Source organism: Venturia canescens, chromosome 2, assembly GCF_019457755.1.
Source record: "Venturia canescens isolate UGA chromosome 2, ASM1945775v1, whole genome shotgun sequence".
NCBI lineage: Eukaryota > Metazoa > Arthropoda > Insecta > Hymenoptera > Ichneumonidae > Venturia > Venturia canescens.
Window position 1 is genome coordinate 13706260 of NC_057422.1, and position 26821 is coordinate 13733080.

The 26821-nt window shown below is 39.2% G+C and overlaps 1 protein-coding gene across 1 annotated transcript; it reads left to right on the forward strand.

The window, feature by feature from the left end:
• Window positions 1-268: 268 nt before the first annotated feature.
• Window positions 269-26384, forward strand: LOC122407073 (potassium voltage-gated channel subfamily KQT member 1-like). Its single transcript, XM_043413051.1, has 4 exons — window positions 269-921; window positions 15757-16273; window positions 22725-22898; window positions 26203-26384. The coding sequence occupies exons 2-4, from the start codon at window positions 16183-16185 to the stop codon at window positions 26382-26384; spliced, it is 447 nt and encodes a 148-aa protein (XP_043268986.1). The 5' UTR covers window positions 269-921; window positions 15757-16182.
• Window positions 26385-26821: the final 437 nt, after the last annotated feature.

Genomic DNA, 26821 nt, shown 5'->3' on the forward strand with positions numbered 1-26821 from the left:
AAAAATGTGTTTGGCGGCAGGGGAATAGGAAAGGCGGCCACGACGGTAGCGGCGACGCGGAGGAGTGAGGGGAAAGGGCGGAGGGTGTAGGGGTGAACAGGGGGCCGCGAAGGTAGTCGCGAGGTTCGGCTTTCGTCAGCTTTCCCTTGCTCCTATCGCCGCGAACATCACATACCCGTGTTAGGGGCGCACAGTCGATTGCGCAGTGGAAAGGCTCGCGCGTGTCTCTCCTGCGCGTTGTACCTCGCGATCGCCGTGTGTTCGCGCGAGCCTCGCAGGATTCTTGTGCCGCATAGTCATAACACTCTTTCACAATATTGCAGTAACCGATTAATCCATTCCACAAAAGCCTGTTGACACTTGCGTAGACTAAAACATAAATTGGTTGAAAATCGATGGAAGAGATCGGCCGGCAGAACGATGGTTAATACCGACAGCAATGAAGCGATTGTAAAAATGAGTCATTCGAAGGAGGAATGAGTTGGAAGGATGCGTCAAAAGAGCCGACCTGTCCAGCATCGAGGATGAGCCACGTGGAGTGCAAAAATTAGAAGAAAGTTCGAGCGAGATTATTTCGATGGGGGCATCATTGGAGGATGAATCTTGCCAAAAAAAATGGCACTTTTTACTGTCGATCAGTGTCGTTGCTCCCAGTATGAGGAAAGACGCTCGAGGACGGTAGAGGGATCGTGTAATGAGTGTGTGACGTGATAATCGTTTGGGAAACAACAGAGACAAGAAAACTGAAGAAACTCAAAGTTTGCAGTAGAAAACAAATGTGTCGGCATCTCGAGGAGGTTAACGATCAATTTTTTTGACAACGAGTCATTGGTCCCTGAAAAATCGCGCAAAAGTTCCAAGCACTCCGTGCATGTGGTGAAATACCGGAAGCACACGTTCTGGGAAAAGATCTCGCAACAGGTACGAGCTACCATTTTTTACCCCCCCTCTGTCCCGGTTGCGTAGAAAATTTTGGCTTCCCGCCAAAATGGCGCCCGGTACGATTCCATGCCTTCGAACAACGCTCGCGTTTGTTTTTTCTGTCTTCATGTCTCATGAATATCGCACTTCAGTCGCCGTATCTGCCAGAGCTTTTGCTATATCGATTTATATACACTCAAATTCACTCTTCAATCGAGGGGAAAAAAAATTTTGAGAGACTTACGAACTCTTCAACTTTTACGAAAGTGCGTTACGGCTTCGGAGAGTCCTTGAAAGTTTGCAATTAATTTTATAACAGCTCCGGTATACGCTGTGTTTGCCTGCATACATGGGCGTACCCAGCGCGTTTCGATGCTGAGGTCACTAAGTATATATTTAGGGAATTATAATACGTATGGAAAAAGAAAAAAAAAAAAAAAAAATTAATAAACATTCTTATACTAGTTTGATCTGTCAGCAGCATGAAAATATGCAATCAACAACAATAAACGCTCGAAAAAAATCTTTATATCAGCTTATAATTCACTCGAACAAGGCTGAAATTGAAAATGATAATATCGATTGTTGCTCGGGGCGAAACGGCCCTACGCGGCCGTACGGCATGTTACACAAGTTGATTGCAGTGATAATATTCGTTAATCGAGTACCCTCGACGAACGTCAGGTTAGGAAAGAACGAAAGAGAGCGAGAGAGAGAGAGAAAGTTGACAAAGGACGTTGCCATATTTGGTGGAAAACGCTCTGGCAAGTTTCCTTCTCTCTCTCTCTTCCTCTCTGGGTCCACTCAAATGAATGTAGAATGCGATTCCATGTACGGGTCATTTCATATGTCAGAGGTCAATTTGCCATAGGCCTGCGTACCAGTTCACTTTGATCGATTCACTTAATAGCATTTTTAAGCGAAAGCCCAACTTTCAATATTGGACTCATTGGAAACATGTTGAATATTTATATTGCCAGCGGATGGCTGGGCATGTACGGTTCGAATGCGGCTCCAACGATCTCCCGAGCTTCGGGCGAAACCGATACTTCGTTGGAGGACCGATTCGCCCGGCACGGACTCGCGGATAAATCAATGAACGGAAAACATTTTTTTTCACTTTCCAGCGATGCTATAACGAATCTCTTGAAGAAAATTCACGTTTGAGTAATTAAAACCGCAAATTATAAATCTTCTGCTCTGGAATTTTTTATATTTCTATTTTTGCAGTTAATGTTTTTAACTCAGTCGAATTTCATCGTTCCTAACCTTTCCTTTGTAGTCCACACTTTTTTGACTAATAATTGGGCAATTTTTGTTTTTGTTGATGCGGCTCTCGACTTTACCGCTTACGGTTCCCAGTAAATTGGCTGGCAGAAAAAATTTAACAGTGGAAACAGAAAACCAGTGGAACGATTGTTTTGTCTCCTAAAGAGACTGTAGGTAGGGATCGATTATTAGAAAATGTAGAATCTCAAGTTTCATCGGACGAAATTGAGACTATTTTACTCACAAATGAATTGAGAAATTCTGTTTCAACATTTCCAGCCCAAACTCCAGAGTCTTGTGATGAAATATTCGGACTTGTGTGACCATTGAGTTTTCGATCTCAATTAACTTAAAAAACGCTTCAGCCAATTTTTTAAATTTTATATTGAAGTCGGAAAAATGAGGATTATTCCGATTCGTGGCTCGAGCGGTTCGCGCTGCTTTCATGGCAACGTTGCATGTGTTGTGGGAATTGTACGATAACTTGTGATAACCGACGATGAGAGTGTAACACTGAAATTTCTGAACGCAACGTTCGTTTACGACCCAACAAAATGTTATGACTGTCCATGAAACAAACGTATCCATTTACTGCTGTCAAAAGTGAGTTTCAAAGTTATGTTCACAACACTAGCTCTGCCATGCTTTTATACAAAACTCTGTTTTCTTTTAACGACAGACGACAAAAACATCGATTGATGACAAATCTGCAATATTTTCCCACATTGTTTTAATAAATCAAATTTTCGTCACTTTTTTAACAAAGTATTGAACGAAAGTTCAACTTGAACTAACTGACAGTCATATCGATCAAAGTCTAAAAACAAATCTTGATAACTGGTTCCTCCTAATCGAGTGTGGTTGGAAGTCTGCGTTGACTAAATGAAATTGTTGACCCAACAAAATTTTTGATGGATCTAAAAATCGTTGGGATCAAAATGAAATCCGGTAGGTCAACAAAATTTGGCTGATCCAAACAACCAATCCGGTGGCTCTTTAGAATATTTCTGACCACCACAAAATCATCGAATCGACAAAATTCAAAGTGAAATTTTCAAAGTTTAATCGAATTACCAAATTCCATTAAATTCTTCACGGTTTGAGGAGCCAAACAATATTTTGTTGAATCGTCCAATTTATTTTCTCAGTTAAAACTGGCACGGTGAACGATCGAATTTAATGTACCGACAGACGCATTGCCCTTTCGCTCTGGACCGAAGTCAGGTGTGAATTCAGCGACCGGCATCGGTCGGGTATTCCGAAGGATTTTCCTCGCTCGTTGTGCAGTCCCGGTAGAGCATTGCGTTGGGAAGGGAAGACCGTGTACAACACTCTTGGGGGTTTCACAAGAATGAGGAAATAAATAAAGTGGAAGGAAGAAGAGTCGAAATAGGGCAACGGGGTTGTAAAAACTCGCAAAGATAAACACACAGAAACAATAAAAAGAAAATAAATTACTATGATTAACTGTTCAATTTGTTGATAGCAATAGAAAAACGCGAAGAGATTGGAATCGCTCAATTTCAACAAAACTCAACATTTTCTGGCTGTCAAGAGCGTTTTTTCGTTCTTCAGGAATTCGAATCGTAAAATAATCTCCAACATGGTCCAAGTTCTAGTTCCAGATGTTGAGTCCTTTGTATTTCTAGGATTCGATCTACATTCGTGACGATGCATCGGTCACCGAATTATCCCGAACTACCCCTCGTAATTGTTCGAGGCACTCCTCAACTCTTGCACTCTCACTATGGAGGATAGTGGCATTGCAGTAAATGGACGATTGATTGGAAAACCAATCGGCCATATATACCCTTTCGACTGTTCTCTCGGTTATTACGTAGCTTCTATTCAGTTGCTATCGTCGTCGTTCGATAGGTGCGCCAGCAATAAACATTCTGTGGCCAATAATCCTCGATCTCTCGCGTTCTTTATCCTCGATTAAAACGACCGTAATCCCATGCAACCATCGAGTCTTCAGAGTGGGGAATCGAGCTCGTCGAAAAGGGAGTGCGAAATGGATGAATAAATTCATTTTAAAAAGTTCAACGAACCGATGATATTTTCGTCAGCGTATTTTAAAGGCAATGGCTGCCCAAAAAACCCTTGGGAATATGATAAAACTGCTAAGCACGCGGCCTCAATAAGCCAGTCGACGATGAAATAAAGCGAGAAACTTGGATCGCTCTTTGTCGTGGTCGCGGCAGGGAACGAGTTACATGACCTACATTAGAACGAGGTAGAATCCAAAAGAACTTTTACTCGAATGGGTTGTGACTGCTCGACATTAGCCAGGGCATGCCTATCGTCTGGCTACGTATACTCTATTCTCTGTATGAAATAATTAAAAAGCGAGCGATCTCCGCATGTGTTTGCGTGACGATGTCACCTGCCCCAAGGTGATAATCGCTACTTTCATTTCATTTTTTCTCTATATTTCTCGTTGTTTTTTTTTTCATTTCTTTACAGTTATATGTTCTTGTGCGTCTTGTGCGGTATCTTTCTATGGACTGTGGCTCGAAGTTTGTCATTTTAGTAATCATGCACTCTCTCGATCTACTAGAATCTAGAACAGCTTTTTTTTCGTTCAGAACTTGTAATTTTTTAAATGTAAATCATGCACGAAGGATCGTATTTTACGGGTGTCTAAATTGCGTCGATTTTTACTCCCTAAATAACGAATGTAATCACTCTAAATTAACGTCGGAGTTATTAATTCGAAATTGTTAAGAAACGTTTTCAACTTATCTCATGGCGAATAAAATTACAAGCCGTTAATCAATCGGGGATCCATCACTGACCGAACCCGAAATTTCACTCGTCCCTGGAGAAAACACTATAGTTTTTATGTTCGAAATCGCATTAGAGAGCGCAAAGGTCGCGAAAAAAGTATTGATTAAAAAACAGAAGGCTATGGCAGGAATGGGCCAAGTCAAGAAGAAACAAAATACCGAAACAAGCGAATGTGAGGTTATACGAGTGCTCATTACCAATTTTGCTCAATCTTCAAGGCAATATATCTTTATTACCAGTAAAACAATCGTCCCGAATTTTTTCTTAAACCTTCACAACATACTTCGTTGTTATTGTGTACTTTTTCATGAACTTCGTAAGAAGCGTTCATCCGTTATATGGAAAGTTAAACAATTTTTTACGCATAGTCCTTACAACCCTGTGTATTTTTCTTCATATTCAAACACGTTTATATCTCAGCCAATACGACGAACCCGTTTAAATTTGATGCGCGTGTCAGTCAATTGCCCATCTAAACTCTGAAAATTTCAAGACTTTTTTAAGAAAATTGCTTCGTGTATGAACTACCTTGTGCATGAAATTTCGAGGATCACAGCTCAGAATGGAATGCTCTCAGTGGTATTGTTTGGCTCGATAATCGTGCGATTTGTTTTGTCATTAAAATCAACTCGCAGCGTAAAGATATCGCTTGATCTCAACTGTCTTTGATAAATTCCCCACGACGTGGAAAGGGGAACTTCAGTATTCTAGAAAATCCATTGAATTAGAAAAAATACTGAGAAAAATCCATTTATCGACGATCCGCATAAGTCCGTTGGGATATACAGGGGCAAAAAACTGCATGCACAAAAGCTTTTAAATCTGCGATTATCGCGATATCTCGAATGCCCGAACCACAATCATTCTCCTCGTATCTCATGACATTAGTGGTGCCGTTAATACGACCACGAGTATAACGGGCCTTTGCGAAGATAAATAATCCGCGATGGCCATTAGTTACTTTGCAGGTCTGGGACACCGCCGCGGGTCATCCCCACAATTCGATATACGACCAATTTACTTTTACCACACAGCAAATCGATTACCCATTACAGATTTATAAGGATAAAAAATTCTCTCAGTTATCGGTCTTTTGGAAAAATAAAAAAAAAATAAAAACGAAGAGTTCATGACTGCAAATTTCATGCATAGATTAGTCTGGATAAAAATATACTTCTCATTCATAGAACAAGAGCGAAATGAGATTTAGCCAGCACAAACAGACAGTAAAAAAACTCTTTTTCATCTCGCTGTTCTCGGATTGCTTGATGAGTGATTTCCCAGTGCACTAATACAACATTTTTTTCCTCATTTTTCTACTTTCAATATCTCTGTGGCTAATTAATAATATTCTCGTAGTAATTAAGTCTTAAACTGTGCATGCTTGAAAATAAGTGCATTCCAACGTACCTTAATTCTGAAATATGCCGTACGAGAATTATTTATATTTCAATAAGCCCCTGTGGTAATAATGAATTCAGGAAAGCCCCTATGGCATCGATTCTCTGTTTTGACAGATCGCGATTCCAACAGTTTTCCACTCCGAAATATCCCTCTTCCAACATATTTTCATCCGGGCACTTCTCTGTTCGTGGAGTGTCATTGACTATCAAATATTATCGAGCACGTTGGTTTTCATTTGTTTTTAGAGTAGAGAAGTGCCCGGGTACGAAGATATCGAAGGAGGGATATTTTATTGGACCAGGCAAATATTGGAACTACGATCTGTCAGGATAGAGACACGAGAGATCAGAAAATTATTGATAAAATATTTTTGAATTTTATTGAAAAGAGAAAAGTTCTAATTCTGCAAACTTTGGAGCCAGAACTCCATTCAAGGCTCATTCACTGTGACCGATAATTTGTTTTGAGTCCCGATGATCGATCCAATTCCACTCATCGAATTAAACTTATTTGTCAAAGCTACGTGACAGCTTAGTCGTCCCCCGAAGAATTTCTGTTGCTTTTTTTTCACGATCCTGGCTATACCCTTGCGGATTTCCACGAGTTGATCCCATCACTGTAACTCGACGTTACTGGCTTCCACCACGTTCCCATGAGACCTCGACGAGAGTGTTGCTCACAGCCACTCTGCCCTAATGCACTACAGAATCGCATTTTCACGAGGATCAAGGGAAATTGTAAAAAACCCGGCTGATACCAGGCAACTAAACTTTTACGGAGTTCCAGTTGGTTAGCACCATCAAAATATCAGGAAAATAACCTCGCACGCAGCGAATGACACCGGCCGATGCATGGACATGCGGTCAGGCGACCCTCTGCTAACGATACCCAAAGCTAATTACTTTGAGAGATCTCAGAAGCTCCACCCTTTTTCATTTTGAATGTTTTTTTGTCAGACATTATTATACGTAACGAGCACGAACTTTGCTTGCAAAAGAATCGAAAGAAACTGTAGCATTAAGCTAGTTAATCCTCAGGACGAATTTCATCTCAAGCTCTATCTCGTCTGAGTTATTTTTATAAAATTACCTATCTCTGTAAACCCGTTTTAGGATGTACAAAGTTCTGTGGAGACTTTGTCTCGATACTGTTTTCCAAAGAGTGTTTTCGCACAGAACCAAGTTCATACCAACTTAAATCTTTCCCGATTCTCTGCGACTAAAATCAGTTCCAAAACACCTTTCTTGGTGAAATAAATAAAAAAAATGTTTCATTAAAAAACGAATCACCTGAGAATGTTGTCTCTTTGAAAAATTTGACGAAGGTTGTCCAGTTTGTGGCAAATCAGGACTGAAAAAATCTGGAGGTTCGAAGCCATTTTAATCGACTGAAGATGGACTACAATAAAAGTACAATATTAACATTATTATGTTTTTAAAAATATTTCAAACCATGATTCTTGATAATGACGTAAGAGTCGTGACGAATGATCAATTTGGAAAATCAGATCCACCAAATGCAGGGAAGTGAATACAACCAAATACATTTTAATTTGTTTAAACCAGCAGACACGCTATTCCTCAAATACTCTTACAAGTCTCGCATGCATGTTGAGTATGTAATCCTGTTATGTAACGTCTTAACGATGTAAGCGCATAAATTGAGATATTTTTAGTAAAAAAAATGTACGTTTAGTTATCAGATATTGACAGGGATCTCGTCATAATATACTTTGAGTATTACATAATATTTCTGAAACATCAGATTCCGAATTATACGACTAGAGTTTGCTGCTAAAAGGAGCTGTCAGTTTAGGACGAGAATTTTCATTTGAATTATGAATCCACTAGCCTTATCTGACTTTGATATCCGCCTCGTTGCGCGAACTTTATTCGAACGAAATGAAAGTGTAAGTCCTGACTGGTTGAGCAGTTCTTGTGTTCAGCTTATTATTATTTTCTCGTACTGTAGTTATAGAGGATGGAACTGGAGGCAAGCAGCTGTTCGTTCACCCTGAATAATTTAAGAATCCTCCAAGCGAGTGTATCACGCGCCCAGCATCCGTTTTTTCGGTCTGACGCACTATAACGAATGTCTGCGTGTACTTTTCACTTTTGTCATGCAAATATGCTTTTCTCATCGGTACAAGAACCCTCGTTTCCTCGATATTAAGCAGGTACATCCAGGCTTTTGACTGTCTTGCGCCTCGGAAAAATTCATTCCCCTTTCTCGCGAGTTTTTTGTCTGCACAGCTCCTTCTTTTGTGGCACTATCGACTTTAGGCTCGTTTTCATTGTTATTTATAGTCCTCGTTTTACTTTGAAGCTTCCTCGACGAGTCTGAAGGCGAGGCTGCGTGTTGGTATCGCATATCAAGGAAACTTTATCACTTTAATGAGCTATAAAAGCTCATTGTCACGAGTTAATGAATCCGATATATTCACTAAAATTATTCATGATTTCACGGAATATCATGGAAAGCCAGAGGCTTCTTGTGAAGTTGATGTTTCGTCAAAAATCTTACGTCATTAACTAATTTCCACGGATATCCATGGCACCGGGTTGGCTTTATATAATTATTCACAACTCTGTAATTAGTTCTTGGAATCATTCAATTCGTTCAAAACTATTCAAAGATGGTTCGTGGCAGGAATGATTAAAATAGTGAAGAATATTTACCTGGTGCTTGGATCCTCGTTACAGACGTTGCAACGTGGCACAAGTACACAAAGGGCGTTTGCTGGTTACAGCTGATGAGCTGTCAACTGCCAACGCTTACGCTGTATTCGAAGTTGTGAATACGCACATGCACGCGCTCACAAATCAAGGAAAAGCGAGGTTGTCGGATCAAGTGCTACTCCAGGTCGAAAGTTTTCATGATAAGCTGGGAGTTGCGTTGCTTCCGAGGAAAGTTTAGCCTTTGTAGGGGAGACAGGGGCAAAATGGGGTACGAGAGAAAATATCGTAATTTTCAGAAGAATTTCCACCAATGTTGTGCCCGTGAAAACTGTCTCGTAGGGACGAGTGATCGCGGACGGGTAATTTAAGGGGTTATTGCCAAATGAGTTGAACTCCAGCTCAATACTTTAAAACAAGTTAACGATAAGTTTATTAAAAGTAAGAGTTGCAAAGTCGAGGTGTGATTGCCTCGAGACCAATGACTGTTAGTTAATTCGGTAATTATTTGTCGACAGTCACAGACCGCCGATCCGTGCTTTGTCTTGTCTTTATATAGGTTCATTCAAACGCCCTAGATTTGCCCCTCCTATGATTACTTTTCAAGTGATCGATTTTGAAATGCATCGTCATATGCTTCTATAGTACGCAATTCCTGGGTTGATGAGCTAGCGCTCGATAGTCGAGAATCGTGGTTTAGCCAATTTTCGAAAAAAATCTCGAGACATAACATGAAATCTCGGGTACTCCTTAAGGAGGTTGAATCGCGACGGTACAATGTTGCCACGTTAAACCATGCTAAAAACATTTAAAATTTCAAAATGATAAGAATTTAATCAAATTTGGTAAATTTATTCTTTAAAAACATGTATGACAATATAACATTTTTTTTAGATTTTCCTACTACATAGCTTGAGTAATTGAACACTAAAGTTCGCGTGTATAAGCATAGAGTTTACATACATACAGTTATACATCTCGTGCATGATTGTGCATGATCGATTGAACACTCAATTATTCGATAACCATGTGGTAAAAAGTTTTGAAAAAAATTCTATTTGTATATTTGATGCCAAAGAATGTTATCACCAAATTTTATAAAATTCTGTTTATTTTGATTTCGCGATCCAACCTCGTCAATTGGTGTAATTTTTTCACTGCAATTTCAATCCAACATGCCCTGACCGCTTCATTAAAAAAGCAATCGCCGAAAAATGGGGAATCGTCAAAATTCCTCATTTTTTCAAATTTTAATTTTTTTTCAGAATTTCTTCTTTTTCTCCCTTTCTGAAATTCTTTTTGAAAACTTCAAAAAGCAGTTCTCTGTATCAAGCAACAATTCCACGTGCACTTTCTCAGATGCATTTTTGTGACCTTCATCCCTCGCGCTTTTGAGCTGCGACAAACAAAAGAATTTCCCTCCCGGACGGTTCTCGCAATTCCACACAATTTTTTCGCTCATTAGTTCCATCTTCTCACTGTCCCATCTCAAATAGTTTCTTGACTGCGGACTCGATCTGGACGGCCCTCGTGTTGGCAGCTACGAACAAAAAAACCGAATCAAATTAGCCTCAGTCACGAAAGTGCTTTCCTTTTTCCCCTTGCTTCGTCCACTTCTTCGTTTCTTTTGTTTCCTACTACCATCACCGGTGACTTCTTTCGAGGCGACTCGGAAAGATTTACAATCCTGCAGTTACATCACCAGCGTATTGTCCTACCCTGAATGTCACTCTGAATTTTTTTACGAGTTCCATGTTTCCGTGCGCTAGAAAAAACGTGGTCAAGTGTAGTAAGTCTGACCTTAAAAAAGTAGGGTAACACAGCGAGTTGCCCCGAACCCGGATCTCGTGAAGCGTAAAAAGCCAAACAACTTTGATTTAACGAAAAATCAGGGGAAGCATTTTTCGACGTTTTCTGAACAATTATTATTCGCTCTTGATAATAAGCTCAATTCAAAGTACTCATTGGCAGTAAAAAACCATTTTTTGTTATCCTCTGTAACATCATGTAAACGAATCGAAACGAATAATAAGTCAAATGATTAAATAGATCAAAGAAAAATATAAGTAACTAATAATGTACATTTTTTAAATTGAATTTTCGTAATAGAATAATTTGAAACGTTTTACAATTTATTTTTCATAGCGAATAACGCATGCAACGAATTCCACCTCGATTCCTGTGCATTGGCGAGGCTCATAAATCTCCGACCGAGAGAATCGAAAGGATTTTCAACGATAGTAGAAAACCATGATAAATTACCACCATATGCGATCACGAATCCGGAGAAAAGACGGTGGTAAGGCGTCTACGATGACCTCGGTGCGTGTCTAAAGACGATTTCTCGATCTTGATTAGTGGGTGTTACCTCAGACGCTGTATTCGATTCGGTAAAGTGCCAGAAGAATATGTTTGCAGGAAAATACACGAGATAGGACGAAAGTTGAAAAAGATTAACGTGACAACTGACAGTGATAAAAAGAGTGTACGAGGATATTTAAAGGGGCGCATCGCGACGGGGATGAGCCGCTCGAATGCTACGTTCCTCGTGACGTTCGATCATCCTGAAATAATGATGAACCCTTGATTTCGATGAATTCATCCAAGAATAAAACGCCGTATAATATTTATGAGCTCGTTTGAAACGAGCGATGCCCATCGACAGTTTCATTCGACGTTTTTATTACGAAGACGCCCCCTCCTCGCGATCAACAATCCCGACACGATCAATTGCATCCTCGAAATAGATGTGTCAAAACTGTAGACCGTTCAACGTACATAACATCGATCGGGTGTGTGATAATTGTCCGGCGGGACGTTGAGTTACGACTTTTCCTATTCAGCAAACACTTTCGAGCAATCGTATCGTGCTGAAAATACTTTTTGAATTTATTCCGAAAACTCAAATGCACATTTTCTGCATGACAGAATAAATAGAAAAACCGTGCAATTTGGAGACTCGATTCGTTTTGTTTTCAGTCCTGAATATTTCGTCGAAAGCCTCGCACACCCAGAGATGCCAGTTTTCATTTACGATGGAAAATAATTCGTGGTCGCAGCCCCGATCTTTTCTGCAGATATGCGAAAAGCCGAGGGTCCTGCATCGCGCGGTGATGAACGACTCGACCATCAGGTCGACAGACAGATATAAAGGGAAACGAAAAAAAATGTGATAGACTCTCTACGATAATAGAAGAAGGCCAGTGTCACGCAAACTCGAGGTTCATATATCGATTCATAAGTATACGTATCAATTTTCTTAGACCTTTGCTGTGCATGTCTAGGCCACACCCGTACACCAAACTAATATGCCACTGGCATGTACGGGCGATCTTAACTCGATTCAACAGCGGTGGACTAGCCTGAAATGAGATTCCACAGTGGAACGTTCATTCAAACATGATAGTTCATTTTATTGTTTATTCAGTAAGAAATTATTCGAAATTCACGAACCCTTTCGTTTCATAAGATTTTTAACAATTTTCCAAAACATTTACTTTCAGCTTAACCGATTTTCACATATTTTTTCACATATTTATGACGAAAATACCCTGCCACGTGAGTTCCCGACAGTTCGAACGAGCTCCCGGCCTCCGATTCCTCATATTCTATTTTTATTTGCCAGTGAATTGAGCGAATTCTAAATTGAAGGCTCCATCGATTCAGACTGAAATGTCCCCTACATATTGGCGAGCGTCGGTCCGAGTTTTTCCTGTGGTCATTCGTACATACGAAGGCTACTGCAGGCACTCGTCGAGCCCTCATACCCGCAGTATATGCAAAACTTGTTCGTTGAAAAACCGAACTTGGATGACTCGCCTGCGGAGTATATCCCCGGAAACAGGAAACGTTTTTGGATCTCGAGGAGAAACTTACCAACTCGATCGATCAAAATTGTGCGAATACACGCAATTGTGCGACGTCTGTTTGCCTCCGGACTCTGCCAACAGCTTTTACGACGATTCTCAAACTCATCGTTAGGCGCGCAAACATTTGTTACGTACATCGGAACGGAGCCCGCGGTTCAACGGCGCTTTTGGCCTGTCGTACGTTTACATTGAACCGAGATAATAGATCGAACTCTTGGCTACGCATACTCTAGTAGTATTAATATTTCCATGGGAAATCCCCTCAGTTTGGAAGAAAAAGAATAAAATGTTAGAGGAGTATTAATCAAGACGGAATATGCTGATAAGTTTATGTGTTAAGGGGGGTCTACCTTAATTAGACGGCCAAAAAAAGACTGTTTTCACGAATTCTTTTGACCGGTAAAAATATAAATATGAATAGGTATAAAAAGTTTTAGGCCTAAAAAATAAACTTTTAACATACACAAAAGTTTTTTTTATGTTTATTTTGCTCAGTTTTCGTACAGGAAAATCAGGGAGAAGACAGGTCCAAAAATAAGATGGGTAAATGGCTGTAGAGCGTGTCATACGAGTTTTAATTTTTTTCCAAAAATGACAAAGTGGCGGCCATATTTTTCCAAAAACTATGAGCAGGTTTTTTTTATCGTTTTATGCAAAAAAAAATAGTTCTGCTCCAAATTTCAAAATTCGTATTATATGCGTTATAGCTGTAGTCGTAAAGAACATGTGGTAAAATTTTGGTAAGGATCGGTTGAATGGTTTCGGAGATTTTATCAACGAGCCGTCCAAAAACGTAGTTTTGAGAAAAAGGCGTTTAAACGAAGGCAGCAGCGCGCTCAGACAGCCGAGTAAAAGTCGCTCAAAAGTACACTCGGACTGCTCAGATCTTTATCAAATTTGAGTATGATACTTTTGAAAAAAGCAATAAAAAAAAATCGATTTTTTGAAAATTCTAATTAGGGTAGACCCCTTAAATCGCCGTCCCTCACCAACTTCGGAAACCACTTTCCTTGATTTCTGTGCGAGAAGTCGAAATATGAACGGACCAAATCAATTCTACGTGTACGACTATCAATTTTGATTCTTAGACAAAAAAACAAAATTTCCACACGCCGACGATACAGAAGAGCCTCAAACTCGTTTGAAAGCTCGAGCGCAATTATGAAGAACTTATATTGCTGGGAGTGTTCGAACAGGTGACAGCGAGGGTGGAAGAGGCTTCGAAATTGGGTGCGGCAAGAGAAATGCTTCATCTTTCTTCGAGCACTAGAGCACCTCGCGGTATAAATGAGCGAAAAAAAGCTCTGCAGGGCCTGAGATATGGAAGTTCTTAACTTATTCATGGTATTCATCGATCGGTTGGAATAAAATAACTATTCCAATTAATGATATTCCTACAATAAAGTAGATTTCCATACAGTTTTACGAAAGTGTTTTTTATTTTCCTACGTTATTCTCGCACCTCGAAAAACACTTATCCCACATGCATATTCATTAGAACATGCAATTGTGCTGGGAATTACAATAAATTATATTTTATCCCCACGTTCCGAGGGAGTCACGTTGTAATTTATTTTTCGCGGTAAAAAAAACCGATTCATCTACTTCGTATTTGCTTTATGAAGAAATGAAACAAAGTTGTTCTCATTAATATTTGATCGTAAAATCGTTCAGATCCACATAGGAAGTGTGTACTTTTCGAGTCGACGACTCGTGCACGCGAAACACTCTTGAATTCTTAACCTCGCTCGTTCAAACATTGGCCAGCTGCGAGCAGTGCTTATTATGCGTTATGAACTAGACCCACTGACCGACATATATAAAACAAACTCACATGTATTTATACTTTGTACAAACATACACATCGATCCACACTATTTGTAACTCATTATTGTTAGTTGTTCAGTTTTGACGTGCGTTGTGTCGAGTACCAGGCGGAGATTTCGAAAAGCTCACGAATCGATTGTCAATGCGTGCATTTAAATGAAGCGAAAATTGCTACCGAATCTGGAAAGGACTGGGTTTAGCGAACCGATCATCCTGAATGGAAAATCTGATGGAAAACTTTGACTGATAGTTGTTGGAAAAACCTAAAAGAAGTACACTGACAAAAAAGATTGGAAGATTTTAAAAAATGTAATTCTTGCAACTCACGAATTCGATTGATTTGAAAACAATTCAAATGTGATTGGATTTAAAAAACTGTGTAGTTACACCAAATCGGTTTTATTAGACCAACTGTGACGTGTTCAAGTTTAACTAAACTCGATCATTTATAGCGCATTTTGACTGGAGAAAGAATGGAGTGACTCGAATATTGAGAACTGAAATCTTAGATCAAAACTAATTCTGTAAAAAATAAAAAATAACAAACCGAAGCCCCAAACTTTGGTAATTTGAATTTACATCATTCCAGTCACCGGAGACAGGCTTTCGGTTGCTTTCACCAGGATTTAAAACGGTTAAAAATTTCAATGAATTTATCTATCGAGTTCAAAGGTCTCCCCTCCCCGAATAAAATATCAATGAGTCAACAATAAACTGCGTGCGAATAGAAAAACTTGTTTCCCCTCAAAGATTTCCGTGCACGAACGATCGAGATTATTTTACCTGATAAGAATGTTATAACCACTTGTTAGCCCATAAAAAACATCGCACCTCAGACACGTCACGTTAGCATCACCCGGCAGTGGAACTCGCGGATATTGGGATAAATAATTCCAAACGAATTCCCGATAGCGTGCATAAAACTTCCAGTAAGAATTTTCGAGCCATTTGATCACGCCTGCAAATGTTAATAACTTTTTGTTTTTTTTTGTTTCTTTCAGGATCGACGTGAATGTATCGGCCAAGAACGAGTCTGTACCGAATAAGAATTCCGAGGTGAAAGAGTCCACGTGACAAAGGGTGCGGGTGAACATAAAAACGGCGATTCTCTCTGAAAGAGGTCAGAACTGAGTGCGGTTGTGAAAAGAAAAGGTGAAAGGTGACAAAAGCTCCAGGTGGTGCGAGTGTGGTGAGAATCTCCGAAAAAAAGGGGATAAAACGGTTGGTGAACGCGGGGCATGGTCGTAGGTGAGACGGCGGGGCGATGACGCTCTACCACCGTCCACCGGCGTCATCACGAGTCCCTCAGGACTCGACCAATTTCCTCGTCCCGATCCCGCTCCCGATCCCAATCCTTCTAACCCTCTCGACTCGCTATCGACACCTCAGAAACGGCACGATAGATCCGATTGCACCCGCAAGGAGGCATGAGAGATCGTTCTCGGCATCACGATCATCAAGATCAGGCGATGCCCCTCGAAGAGATACAAGGATTACTGCCGCCTCCGTGCAGACAAGGTTTGTCCCTTTATTGATTTACTCGAGCTCGTATCCTCGCCTGGAAACCCGTTTCGGTGTCCGTCACGGCTATTCAAAATAGACGAGCTTTCGTACTGCTCAAGTTCTTTGTTCAATGGTTTCATTCACGATTATAAATCGCCAATTTGTGGAGAAATTCAAGAGGTTTTATTAAAAGACTTCTCTGCGGATCGACTACCGAAAAATCCCAAGTTCAATTTGACGATTTCCTTAAAATTGAATATTTTTATTCTCAGCAAATTATTTTTCAGGGATACTTACAGATTATTAGCTTTTTCTACCGGTCGAAGCACGAAAAAGCGAAAAAATACAATGAAAATGTAAAGATCAATTTTGATAATTTTCACAAAACTTGTGTGTGTGTGTTTATCGATCACCTTTGAAACATTGAAGATAAAATATTTATAAGACGATTTTTAATCTGTTTTAGTGCAAAATTCACACTGAAAAATTCTTCCCAAAAATATGGCCTTAAAAACTATTGAACTTTTTTAAAATTATTTCCCAAATATTACGCAGTTTAATCAAGTGAATTCCTTTTTATTAGTCTTTCTTATTTTTTAATAACGATTTCAATAATATAATATCAACCATGATTGTAATATTTATTTATTCATTTATTTATTTATTCATTTATTTATTCCATCTGATTTTATCCAACCGTTGCTCTACCAGCCATTCAGTTGGTGAAATTCTGCTGCACATTTATCTCTGCCACGGTTAGAGTTTCGAGAGGAACAAAAGTTGGCCTTCATTCTCCTTATGCACCCAAGAATAAAGTGTATTCCTTTCAGAGCGTCTCTGAGAAAAATGGGAGTCTGCTTCTCAGCTACTTTTCTCTAACTCACGCAACTTAGCGGTGCGCTTTAAGAAAACTGGCGATTGTGACTGCCGAAAAATCTGAAAATATATAAGAACGTACTTAAAGAAAAGTGGACATATAATTACGACTGAAGTTCGAATTTTTCGAATGTGAAACACAACAAATTAATGAATTTTGTTTTTCTATTTCCGAATTCAATCCGAAGCAGATTAAAAGCTTATTAACGTTGCCACATACAGCAGGTCAAAATAATTAATCCTGGTGAAATTTAGCTCCAGAATAATGACAGTTGGACGATTGATTTTATTTTTTATTATTCTCGAGCCATCAGCAGTCGGATGCATTTAGATTTTAAAACAATAATGCCCTTCTCGGCGGTCAAATCCGAAAATAATTCGCCGGTGATGATTCCTCTCAGACTGTTTCCGACGAGTCTACAATTCATTCTATTTTAAAAGACAATTTCATTGATCGGTCCATACGTTATTGCCATTTATAGTGCTATTGGATAGGGCTGCAGACCCGTCAATAATTCGCATTCGAAATTATATACCAGGTTACATTATATCAGGTAAATCGTAAATGTACACCGCTACGGAAAACCCAAATCGATAAACATACACAAGGCTTGCACACGATGCTATTTTTCGTACCAAATGACATGCGTGATATGCTTTTATAAAGCGCACGCATACCATTTATCACGAATAAGCGGCATCGTGTGCGAATGGCTTTACTCGATACCTGACCTTGGGGACGAAATTCACTGCGTACGAAATTCTTGAATTTCCATTAGTTGTGCAACGCACCAATGATTACATTCGTTTTCGACTAAGGATGGAGATTTTTCGCTTTTGGGGAAATTTGGAGGAAATTTTTGGACGAAAGTAAATTTTAGACGAAAAATTGTTCGAGCACATTCACTTCACATAAAAATTCCGTCCACAACCAAGCCCATTATAAAAAGGATCAAGATCCGCCCTCTGAATAGTTATCAACGAAAAGTAAAGCTGACGAACATCGAATGAGTTAATTTTGATTGTACAAAAGATTCTGATTATGACGACATAAAACGTTAACAGCGACCATTAAGGTAGATCGTGCCAAAAGGATCGTATTTTACGGGTATCTAAATTGGGTTGATTTTTACTCTCTAATTAAAAATATAATTACTCTTAAGGAGGGTGGCTAGGGACGATACAATGTTGCCATGCTAAACCATGTAAAATACATTAAAAATTTCAAAATGATAAGAATTTAATAAAATTTGGTGAACATATTCTTTAGAGTGAAATTTGACAATACAAATTTTTTAAGATTTTTCTTCTGTACAGTTATCGAGTAATTGATCACTAAAGTTTACGTGTATAAGCATAGCGTTTCCATACATTCCGGGCATAAGAAATCTGCTTTAATGCGTAATTACTCGATAACTAAGCAGAAGAAAATTTTGAAAAAAATTGTGTCTTCGCACTTGATGTTGAAGAACATTATCACCAAATTTGATCAATTTCTTATCAATTTGACGAACGTAGCCACCCTCCTTAATTAATGTCGGAGTTATTAATTCGAAATTGCAAATAAATTTTTTCAACTTATCTCATGGCGAATAAAATTACAAGCCGTTCATTAATCGGGCATCCATCACTGACCGAACCCGAAATTTCATTCGTCCCTGGCGAAAATACTATAGTTTTTTATATTAAAAATCGCATTAGAGAGCGCTGGAAGAAACAAAATGCCGAAATAAGCGAATGTGAGGTTATACGAGTGCTCGTTATCAATTTCGTTCAATCTTTAACGTAATTATATCTTTATTACTAATAAGACAATGGTCTCGAATTTTTTCTTAAACCTTCAGTACAAACTTCATTGATATTGTGTACTTTTTCATGAACTTCGTAAGAAGCGTTCATTCGTTATATGAAAAGGTTTTTTACGCAAAAACATTGAAACCGAGGTCAATCGCTCGAATCTTTTCTATTACATCAGCGCATTTCATTACACAAATTTCTGAGGCTCTCTAAAATTTTTGTTAATATTCGCGACTTCGAGTGCAATCTCAACTTGATTTTCGATAAGATTTAAGATAACTCGTGTACTGCATGCTAGTCAAATGAGTGCTAAATTTTCAAAACGCTTTTAGACCAAGTTTAACGTACCGATTAAATGTATTGTTAGTGGATTTGTATTACAGCATATCTTATTAAGATGTAAAAATATTAAAAACGCTAGTTTTGCAAAACCATCAACTGATAAATGCAATTTCCACGCCGTCACATTTTCACTGGTATTTTTCAAAAAATTATCTGCGTTATTCGATCGAGTTTATTGCAATAAATCTCATTTTGTTCGTCAACTGGTCCTCTATGAATCCACCAAGTAGTTGTTTTTATAACTTGATCGTTTCACTGTTGCAGCTTATTGTTTATTAAGTGAAAAAACTTTTTCATTCATAATTTCTCAAGGAATGAGTTTAAAGGAAAATCTACGTGGTGAATTCGTAGAGGATCAGTTGAGAGGAACCAAATGAGACTTGGTACAATAAAATCGGTTAAAAAATACAGATGACTCTTTGAAAAATACCTGTGAAAATGTGTCATCATGGAAATTTGCACCTATCAGTTGATAGTTTTGCAAAACTATCATTTTAAATATTTTTTCACGTTAATAAAATATGCTTGAATACATATCTACTAACAATAAGTTTAATCGGCACGTTGAACTTGGTCTAAAAGCGTTTTGAAAATTTAGCACTCATTTGATTAGCATGCAGTACAGGAGTTACCTTAAATCAACATTATTTGCCAATTTATAATTTAATTGTTAGATTTATATAAAAATATTGAAAATTTTTCCTTTGTTCTGCTTCAAACGGAGACCATTTTCAAGGATGGTTTTTTGTGAGAAAATCTTTCACATTTTTCTCTGGGGAATTCGTGTGTCACGAGAATATCCTGCATCGTAATAATCAGTTGGAGTGTTAAAAATCACTTCGGTTTGACGTGCGCTTCGCTGACTCCTGTTTTAAATCGATATAGAAAAAGAAGAAGCAATTGAATGTTTGGTTTTCGCGGTTCTCGATTGAGCTCCGTTCGAGATACGAAGCAAATTGCATGGAGAGGAAAATTCTCCGCGAGCGGATGAACCCCATTAAATTTTGACTGTTTAACCAAAGCTTGAGCCGAGTGACACCGAGGTTAATTATCACTTAGGGGGCTCCGCGACTCGAGGAAGAAATGACGGGAATGACGACGGCGATGGATAGCGATGGATAGATTGGATTTGTCAACAGCGGTGATAAACGGCTGTATATCGTTGATAAAGCCGGGGGCAAAACGATCGGTGAAACTAGGCAATCGCGTCGTCCGCGTTGCTTAAATAAAAGTTTCTCTGCGTAAACTAATCGGCATTTTCAGCAAATCATCGATCACACCACTCGGCCAGTTTACTGAAAGAAACCATCGCGAGCAGCACACGATTCTGATCCTCTCGATAAGAGAGTGCCATTCGCAAGAGGGAACTTTGGCTCGATGCCCTGAGATCGTATCTTCTTTGCCGTACATTTTAGGGAAAAATATATTCTCAAGCTCCAAGTTACATTTTCATGGGAAGCTCGATCCATCGGTCTGGTAGGACGCTTTAAAATATGCTCCAGAATTAGAGAGGAGCTTTATCCGCGTTGTTCCAAACTCGTTCGTTCGAGCGTCAACGAGCCGGAGGACAATTGCTTACTCGGCTTTAAATTCCATTTTCGATAAATTTGCATTAACGTAAAAGGGGCGGGATATTCGCTCTTTGATATCGCGTCCGCAAAAGTTTTTCCTTTCTCTCGTAGTTAAACAAAAGCTCGAACTGTTTGCCACGTTGATTGTTCGCGCTCGCGCCGCGCCGCGCCCCGCAGAGGCTCGGACAATTGAAATAGCAAAATACGTGCGTTCGAGAAACAGCAACAAAAACGAACTGTCAAAAGGGGAACACGCTGAAAAGACTCGACGAGGGCAAACGCATGATAATCGTGACGTTTCACAAAAGCACAAAAGCTGAACGAGTCCTTTTTCTTCGTTCTTTTTTTTAATCAAATAAACCTGACGTTACGGTTTTCATTCGACAATGTGGCGAACGCAAATACCTTTGATGAGCGAATAAACAGTCCTTCCCAACACACGATAAAGACGCAAATCGATTCTTCATTTGCTTTATAAAGCTGAAGCAGTACGAACACTGCGAAATCCTTCGGAATTATTCTTAACATTTAATCGCCTGCTCCAAAAACAGTGAAGCGGTGCCGAGTAACGTATCGACATTTGTCAGATATTTTCGTCCAACGGTCCGAGCTCGCCTTAATTGTGACAGTGAAACGATACTTCAGAAATTACTTTTCGTTTTTATGAGACAAAATTAACGTTCATGACATCATTGTGTGGAGCTTAACAACGTGCACATGACGCAAACTGGTATGACGTAGCTGCAACTTTGCACAAGAGGCAATTGACAATATCGCAGGGATTATTCTCGCACGTTGCTATCCAGTCTATTCAACTAACTTTCAGTCGGATGTACTCGCCTCCCAAGTGCTCTGGATCCAGTGAAACAATATTGTCTGCGAACACAATGCTGATCGAGTGAAAAGAACGCAACTTCTTATCGTAAATGATAATAATTGAACCTCGCTTCGTTGAGCTCACACACGAGCACATGGGATGTGCTGCGCGTATGGAAGATCCACGATGGGCTTTGCCTTCGTGGACAAACTATAATTTCCAAACATGAGACTAACTCGAAACTGCGTCATTCCATGAATATCCTTTTCAAACTTACCCACGCGGTTGCCTCGACAATATCAATGCATCCGAATCGCCCTAATCTGGCTTCAGTTCGGCTTCGATGTTTTCTCAGTTTTCCAGATAAATCTCAACGATAAAAGAAACAAATGTGAATTCCGATAATCCTGGGAAACGGTTTGGGGTCATCCCATGTGGCAGCCACACTTTTTGGGGTTTTTCGAGATTTTTTTGCGGCGAGGAAAAAAACAGACTTTAACATTTGAAGGGTTTATTTATTGGTATTTAAGTCTATGATAGAATTTTTTAGCTCTGATATCTCGGGTAGATTCGGTGTAAAACCACTCCACAAGCACCCATGTGATTCTGGTTGATCTGATATCGAAAAACCAAAGAGCGTTTTGATTTGTAAAGCAGAGTGTCTATCACTTGAACTAAAATCACAAAGAAATATTCAAAATTGAAGGCACTATGAAACATGTTTTTCATATTGGAATTTTGTGTTTCAAAATACGATAATCCTTCAATCTTTAATATTTCTGTATGATTTTAGTCAAGCCCAAAGCCACTGTTATCATAGAGTTGAAAAACCACAATAAATGAACCGTCCGAATTTCAAAAGTCTATATTTTTGGTTTCCTGTTTGGTTTCGTGCAACGGCTTCGAAACTTCGAGACGAGGGTACCGCTCATTTTTACAAATTCACGAGTTACAACCTCGATCCCGAATCCCCGTTTTCGTTCCGTTGAAACCGAGCTCAATATTCTTAAACTCATTTCACCATTTTCTACTCATCTGCTACACTGTTTCGTCGAAATTCCAGGTAACCGGGGACCACTCAACGTCACTATTGTACAAGTGGGAGGTGGAAATGGAAGTAGTGCTGGCAATGACTTGTTGGGCTTGGAACCACCGGTTGAGTTGAAACCGTCTCCGTCGCCACTTTCCGAAACGAGTGCGACTCTGCCGTCTGACAACAATGACACCTTTACTGGAGGTATTGAACGACGTTTCTGTTTATTCTGGTCAGGGAAATCGGAGTCTAGTTTTTTCGATTGAATCTCGTGGTTAAAATTGAAGTATTTCCTTCAGCAGCTCCACTTGAATGTATTGAACTGTCATAATCCACGAGCTAACGTCGAAAAGCATGGAGCACCTACGAAAAGAAATTAAAACGAAAAAGTAAATTTCACTCAGTTGTTTTCAGGTCTATTTATACTCCCGAAGCTCTTACAACAAACTTTTAAACAGAACTATATGACTTCAAAAGCATCCCACAAACAAAGAAAGAGTCTGGCTATATATACTGGCCTCGACCACGAGAGCTTTTTGTCTGACCGCTCAAATATTTTCCCGTTTATCCGCCTGCTGTTTCTCGTACTACTTCCAAGCTTCAACAGCAACAGAAGCCTCGTACGTTTCTTTCTCTCGCTTTATTTTATCCCCCGGTTCACCACTCCCGAACACGTATCATCCCTTTTCTTTTACAACTGCTCAGCGTCTGTTTATCATTATTATTTTTCAGAGCAAGCTCTCGGGTGATTAGAGTGTTTCGCAAAACTTTCCCACGCCTTATCCTACTTTGGGGACTAAACATTTAAATCGTTGATACTCTAAAGAAGCAGGACTCTTCGTGTTCCTTTTTCTCTCACAAAAACAGGTTAAGATCTTCGACAGAAATGGACTGCCTCCATGGCCATGCACTTTTTTGCATGGAACGGACAGAAAAGGTTTTTGTGTCGACCAACATCGGTTCGGCTACGTTTTTTTTTCAATGAGACGTTCTGGAAGAACTCGTTCTATTTATCGTGGAAGAAATTTTTCGAGGTCAAGTTTGAGCTCTCACAGATTCGTGGGCCTGTTACTACGCGAATCGGCCACAAATTATTCCACTTGAATTTGAATTCGTATTATTGGCAAGATCGTACGCAATTTGATAAATTTTTGTCACAAAAAAAAACAGTTTTATCAATCGATTTTGTAGTTATTTTTAGGTTTGAAATGTTGATTCACTTTAGAAGTAAGCTAAACTCCACGAAACTTGGTTGACACGAAGGTGTCGACGTTAGGCGACAGTCCTTCACTGAAAAACTCATAACCCTAATCGGATTTTCTCGAGTCTCGATCAAAAGCTGACCTGCCAGGGAGAGTGAGATGCAGGGTCTTCGGGTGTGTCAGCAGTAAAAGCCTTGCCCTCCGTTAGTTAATACTTTCGAGTTGTCAATCACAAAGCGACGCGGAACATGTGCCAGAAATTCTCGAAATACCGATTCGTTTTTCTCGTATGATTACGAGATTGAAAAACGTTTTAACAAATTTATGTGACGCGATAAATAAAGGCAAAAATACTGTGAAGAATTTAAGGAGTTTCGGTACAAGCGATACAATGTTGCCGTGCTAAACCATGCTAAAAGCATAAAAAATTTCAAAAAGTTCAGAATTTTATAAAATTTGGTGCCAAATTTGACAATACAAATTTTTTAAGATTTTTCTTCTACACAGTTATCGAGTAATTGATCACTAAAGTTTACGTGTATAAGCATAGCGTTTCCATGTATGTAGGTATACATTCCGGGCATAAGAAATCTGCTTTAATGCGTAATTACTCGATAACTAAGTAGAAGAAAATTTTGAAAAAATTTGTGTTTTCGCACTTGATGTTGAAGAACATTATCACCAAATTTGATCAATTTCTTAATATTTAGACTTTTGTGCCGAAACTCCTTAAAACGCATTTTGAAAATAACCCACTTTAGTGCAAGGATTCAATTGTAAAATTTCGGAAATCGCGACGGAAGATTGAAACTATACGAATTTGCAGAAAATAATTAGAGTGATGGGACCGGACATTGAATTCATTTTTCAACGTTGAATAGGCAGCATGTTCGGGTCGAATGGGTCCGCGCCCAATGAAATCTGTGGCCATCTCCGAGCGATAAACGCTCCCTGAATGATTTGTGTGGAGCATAAAATATGCGGAAATGGTTTCGGTACGCAACGGAAGTTCGAGGTCCGGAAAATGAATCCCCGAACAAGAGATTATCGATACGGATAAATTTCGTCGGGGTATTATGACGCATAAAATATCCCCAGAAGTATTCATAATAGATTGTGGTAACGACGGTAACAATAACGAAAATGAGGACACGAAGCAGCCATCGTTTCGCAGAGTGTCGAGCGTACGCCAAAAAAGATTGACAAATCTCGAGAACCAAAAGAAAGGTGATTACGTGGAGCGATCTTCCAATTGATCACGAGTACACGAGAAATTTAATTTTAGCTAAATATTCAAAAGTCATTACGGCATTAAAATACACTTCGAAGACCTTGACATTTTTCCTCTAGTTCGTGACTATTTCCTCATTCGTTTCTAAAGAATTAACAGTGTGAGATGACACGAGTGTAACCACGACGCGGGCTTTAGAGTTATCGGTCCTGTCGGGGCTTCTTACGCTTGCTTCCCGATACACGGAACTCTACGAATCACTTCAAGTTCCCCCGTTTGGGTAAACTGCCCATTGCTACCACTTATACAACCCCACTACATTTTTTATGCTGACTTTCGCCACGAGAGGCGTCCGATTTATAAATTTATAAATTTATAAAGTTAATAAAAATCGATTGTTTTCAGGAATCCAGCATAGCGAACTTTTCGATATAGTTTCAAGGATATTTCAAGAGTACAAAAATATTTTTTTAATGTGAAAAATAGTAATTTGTACACGGTTTATGCGCAAAGTCTCATTGTCGAAGTTTCACAGCTGTGTACAATGTGGAGACCGTAATTATTGTCTGCAACAAAAATTTCTAATTTTTTTTCTATTTTCATTCCGTATGAATCTATAAAAACCCAAATAAAATGCGAAATTCTATATTTACAGCACGTTGAAGTGATATACTTCTTCTTTAAAAGCGTTTTTTTCTCAAACTTGCTAAAAATATAGAATTTTGCAATTTCTTTGAAAACATTCCCCAAAACAATCGATTTTTTTGACTTTCTAAAGCGAGACCTCCCTCAAGGTTTGAGTGTGTCGAGATTCACATTGTTTTGTTCGTGGCATCAGTTTTTCCAAATCACAAAATTGGGTGCTTCGATACCAAAGTTTTTTTCTTATTTTTTTGCTCAAGCATCGGTTCGAAAAGTTATTTTTATCCACAAAATTTGATCCCGTTGGCGAACGATTCCTGAGACAACTCGATAACTTGTAAAAGTTTCGTGTCATATTTAACGCCAATTTTCAACGAATCCCAGTGGTACACAGTATTTATTTAATCGCACATTTTGTTGTTAATCTCCGAAGGTGTCGACCCCCGATTACTACTAAGCGGCGTTGGAGGATGCGGTGATCGTAGTACGTGGGAGGGTCGTTACCACGTGAAGGAACATCGTCGTGCCGGAAAAGCGACGTTCCAGGGTCAGGTGTACAATTTCCTGGAACGTCCTACCGGCTGGAAGTGCTTCCTATACCACTTCTCTGTGTGAGTAAATTTTCTCTTTCTTCATCTCATCTTTATTTCATGCTCGTCTTATTCTAGAAGACAGCAACAGTTTACGGTCTATTTCGAGACTCCCAAGTGAGTGTTCTGGTACTTGAGAATTCATGAATTTTGTCTGGCCTGCCTTTTAAATAATTTGATTTCATTTGAATTTCCCCGACCTCAAAATTGATGGTTGAAACTTTTATTTAATACATTTTCTTTATCGTCTCGACTGCAAAATCCCAACTTTTTGACGCCCTAAATACTTGGCGAAAAATTTCGTAACTTTATGAAACGAGCGAGGGGATTATTGAGTGAAGAAAGACCCGCGGCGCATCGTCAATCTTCCCTCTGTCGGCTCCTGTAAAAAGTGTCAAATCCAACATCGCGCGAATCTGAAGATTGATTACTCTTGCAAGCACCTTCGAGATGTGCGGTCCG

Bases quoted from the DNA above. Each gene is read 5' to 3' on its own strand.
- LOC122407073 (XM_043413051.1), top strand. From the start codon at position 16,183: ATGAGAGATCGTTCTCGGCATCACGATCATCAAGATCAGGCGATGCCC. The intron at 16,274-22,724 runs GTTTGTCCCTTT...TCGAAATTCCAG, and splicing joins GCCGCCTCCGTGCAGACAAG to GTAACCGGGGACCACTCAAC. The intron at 22,899-26,202 runs GTATTGAACGAC...TAATCTCCGAAG, and splicing joins CAATGACACCTTTACTGGAG to GTGTCGACCCCCGATTACTA.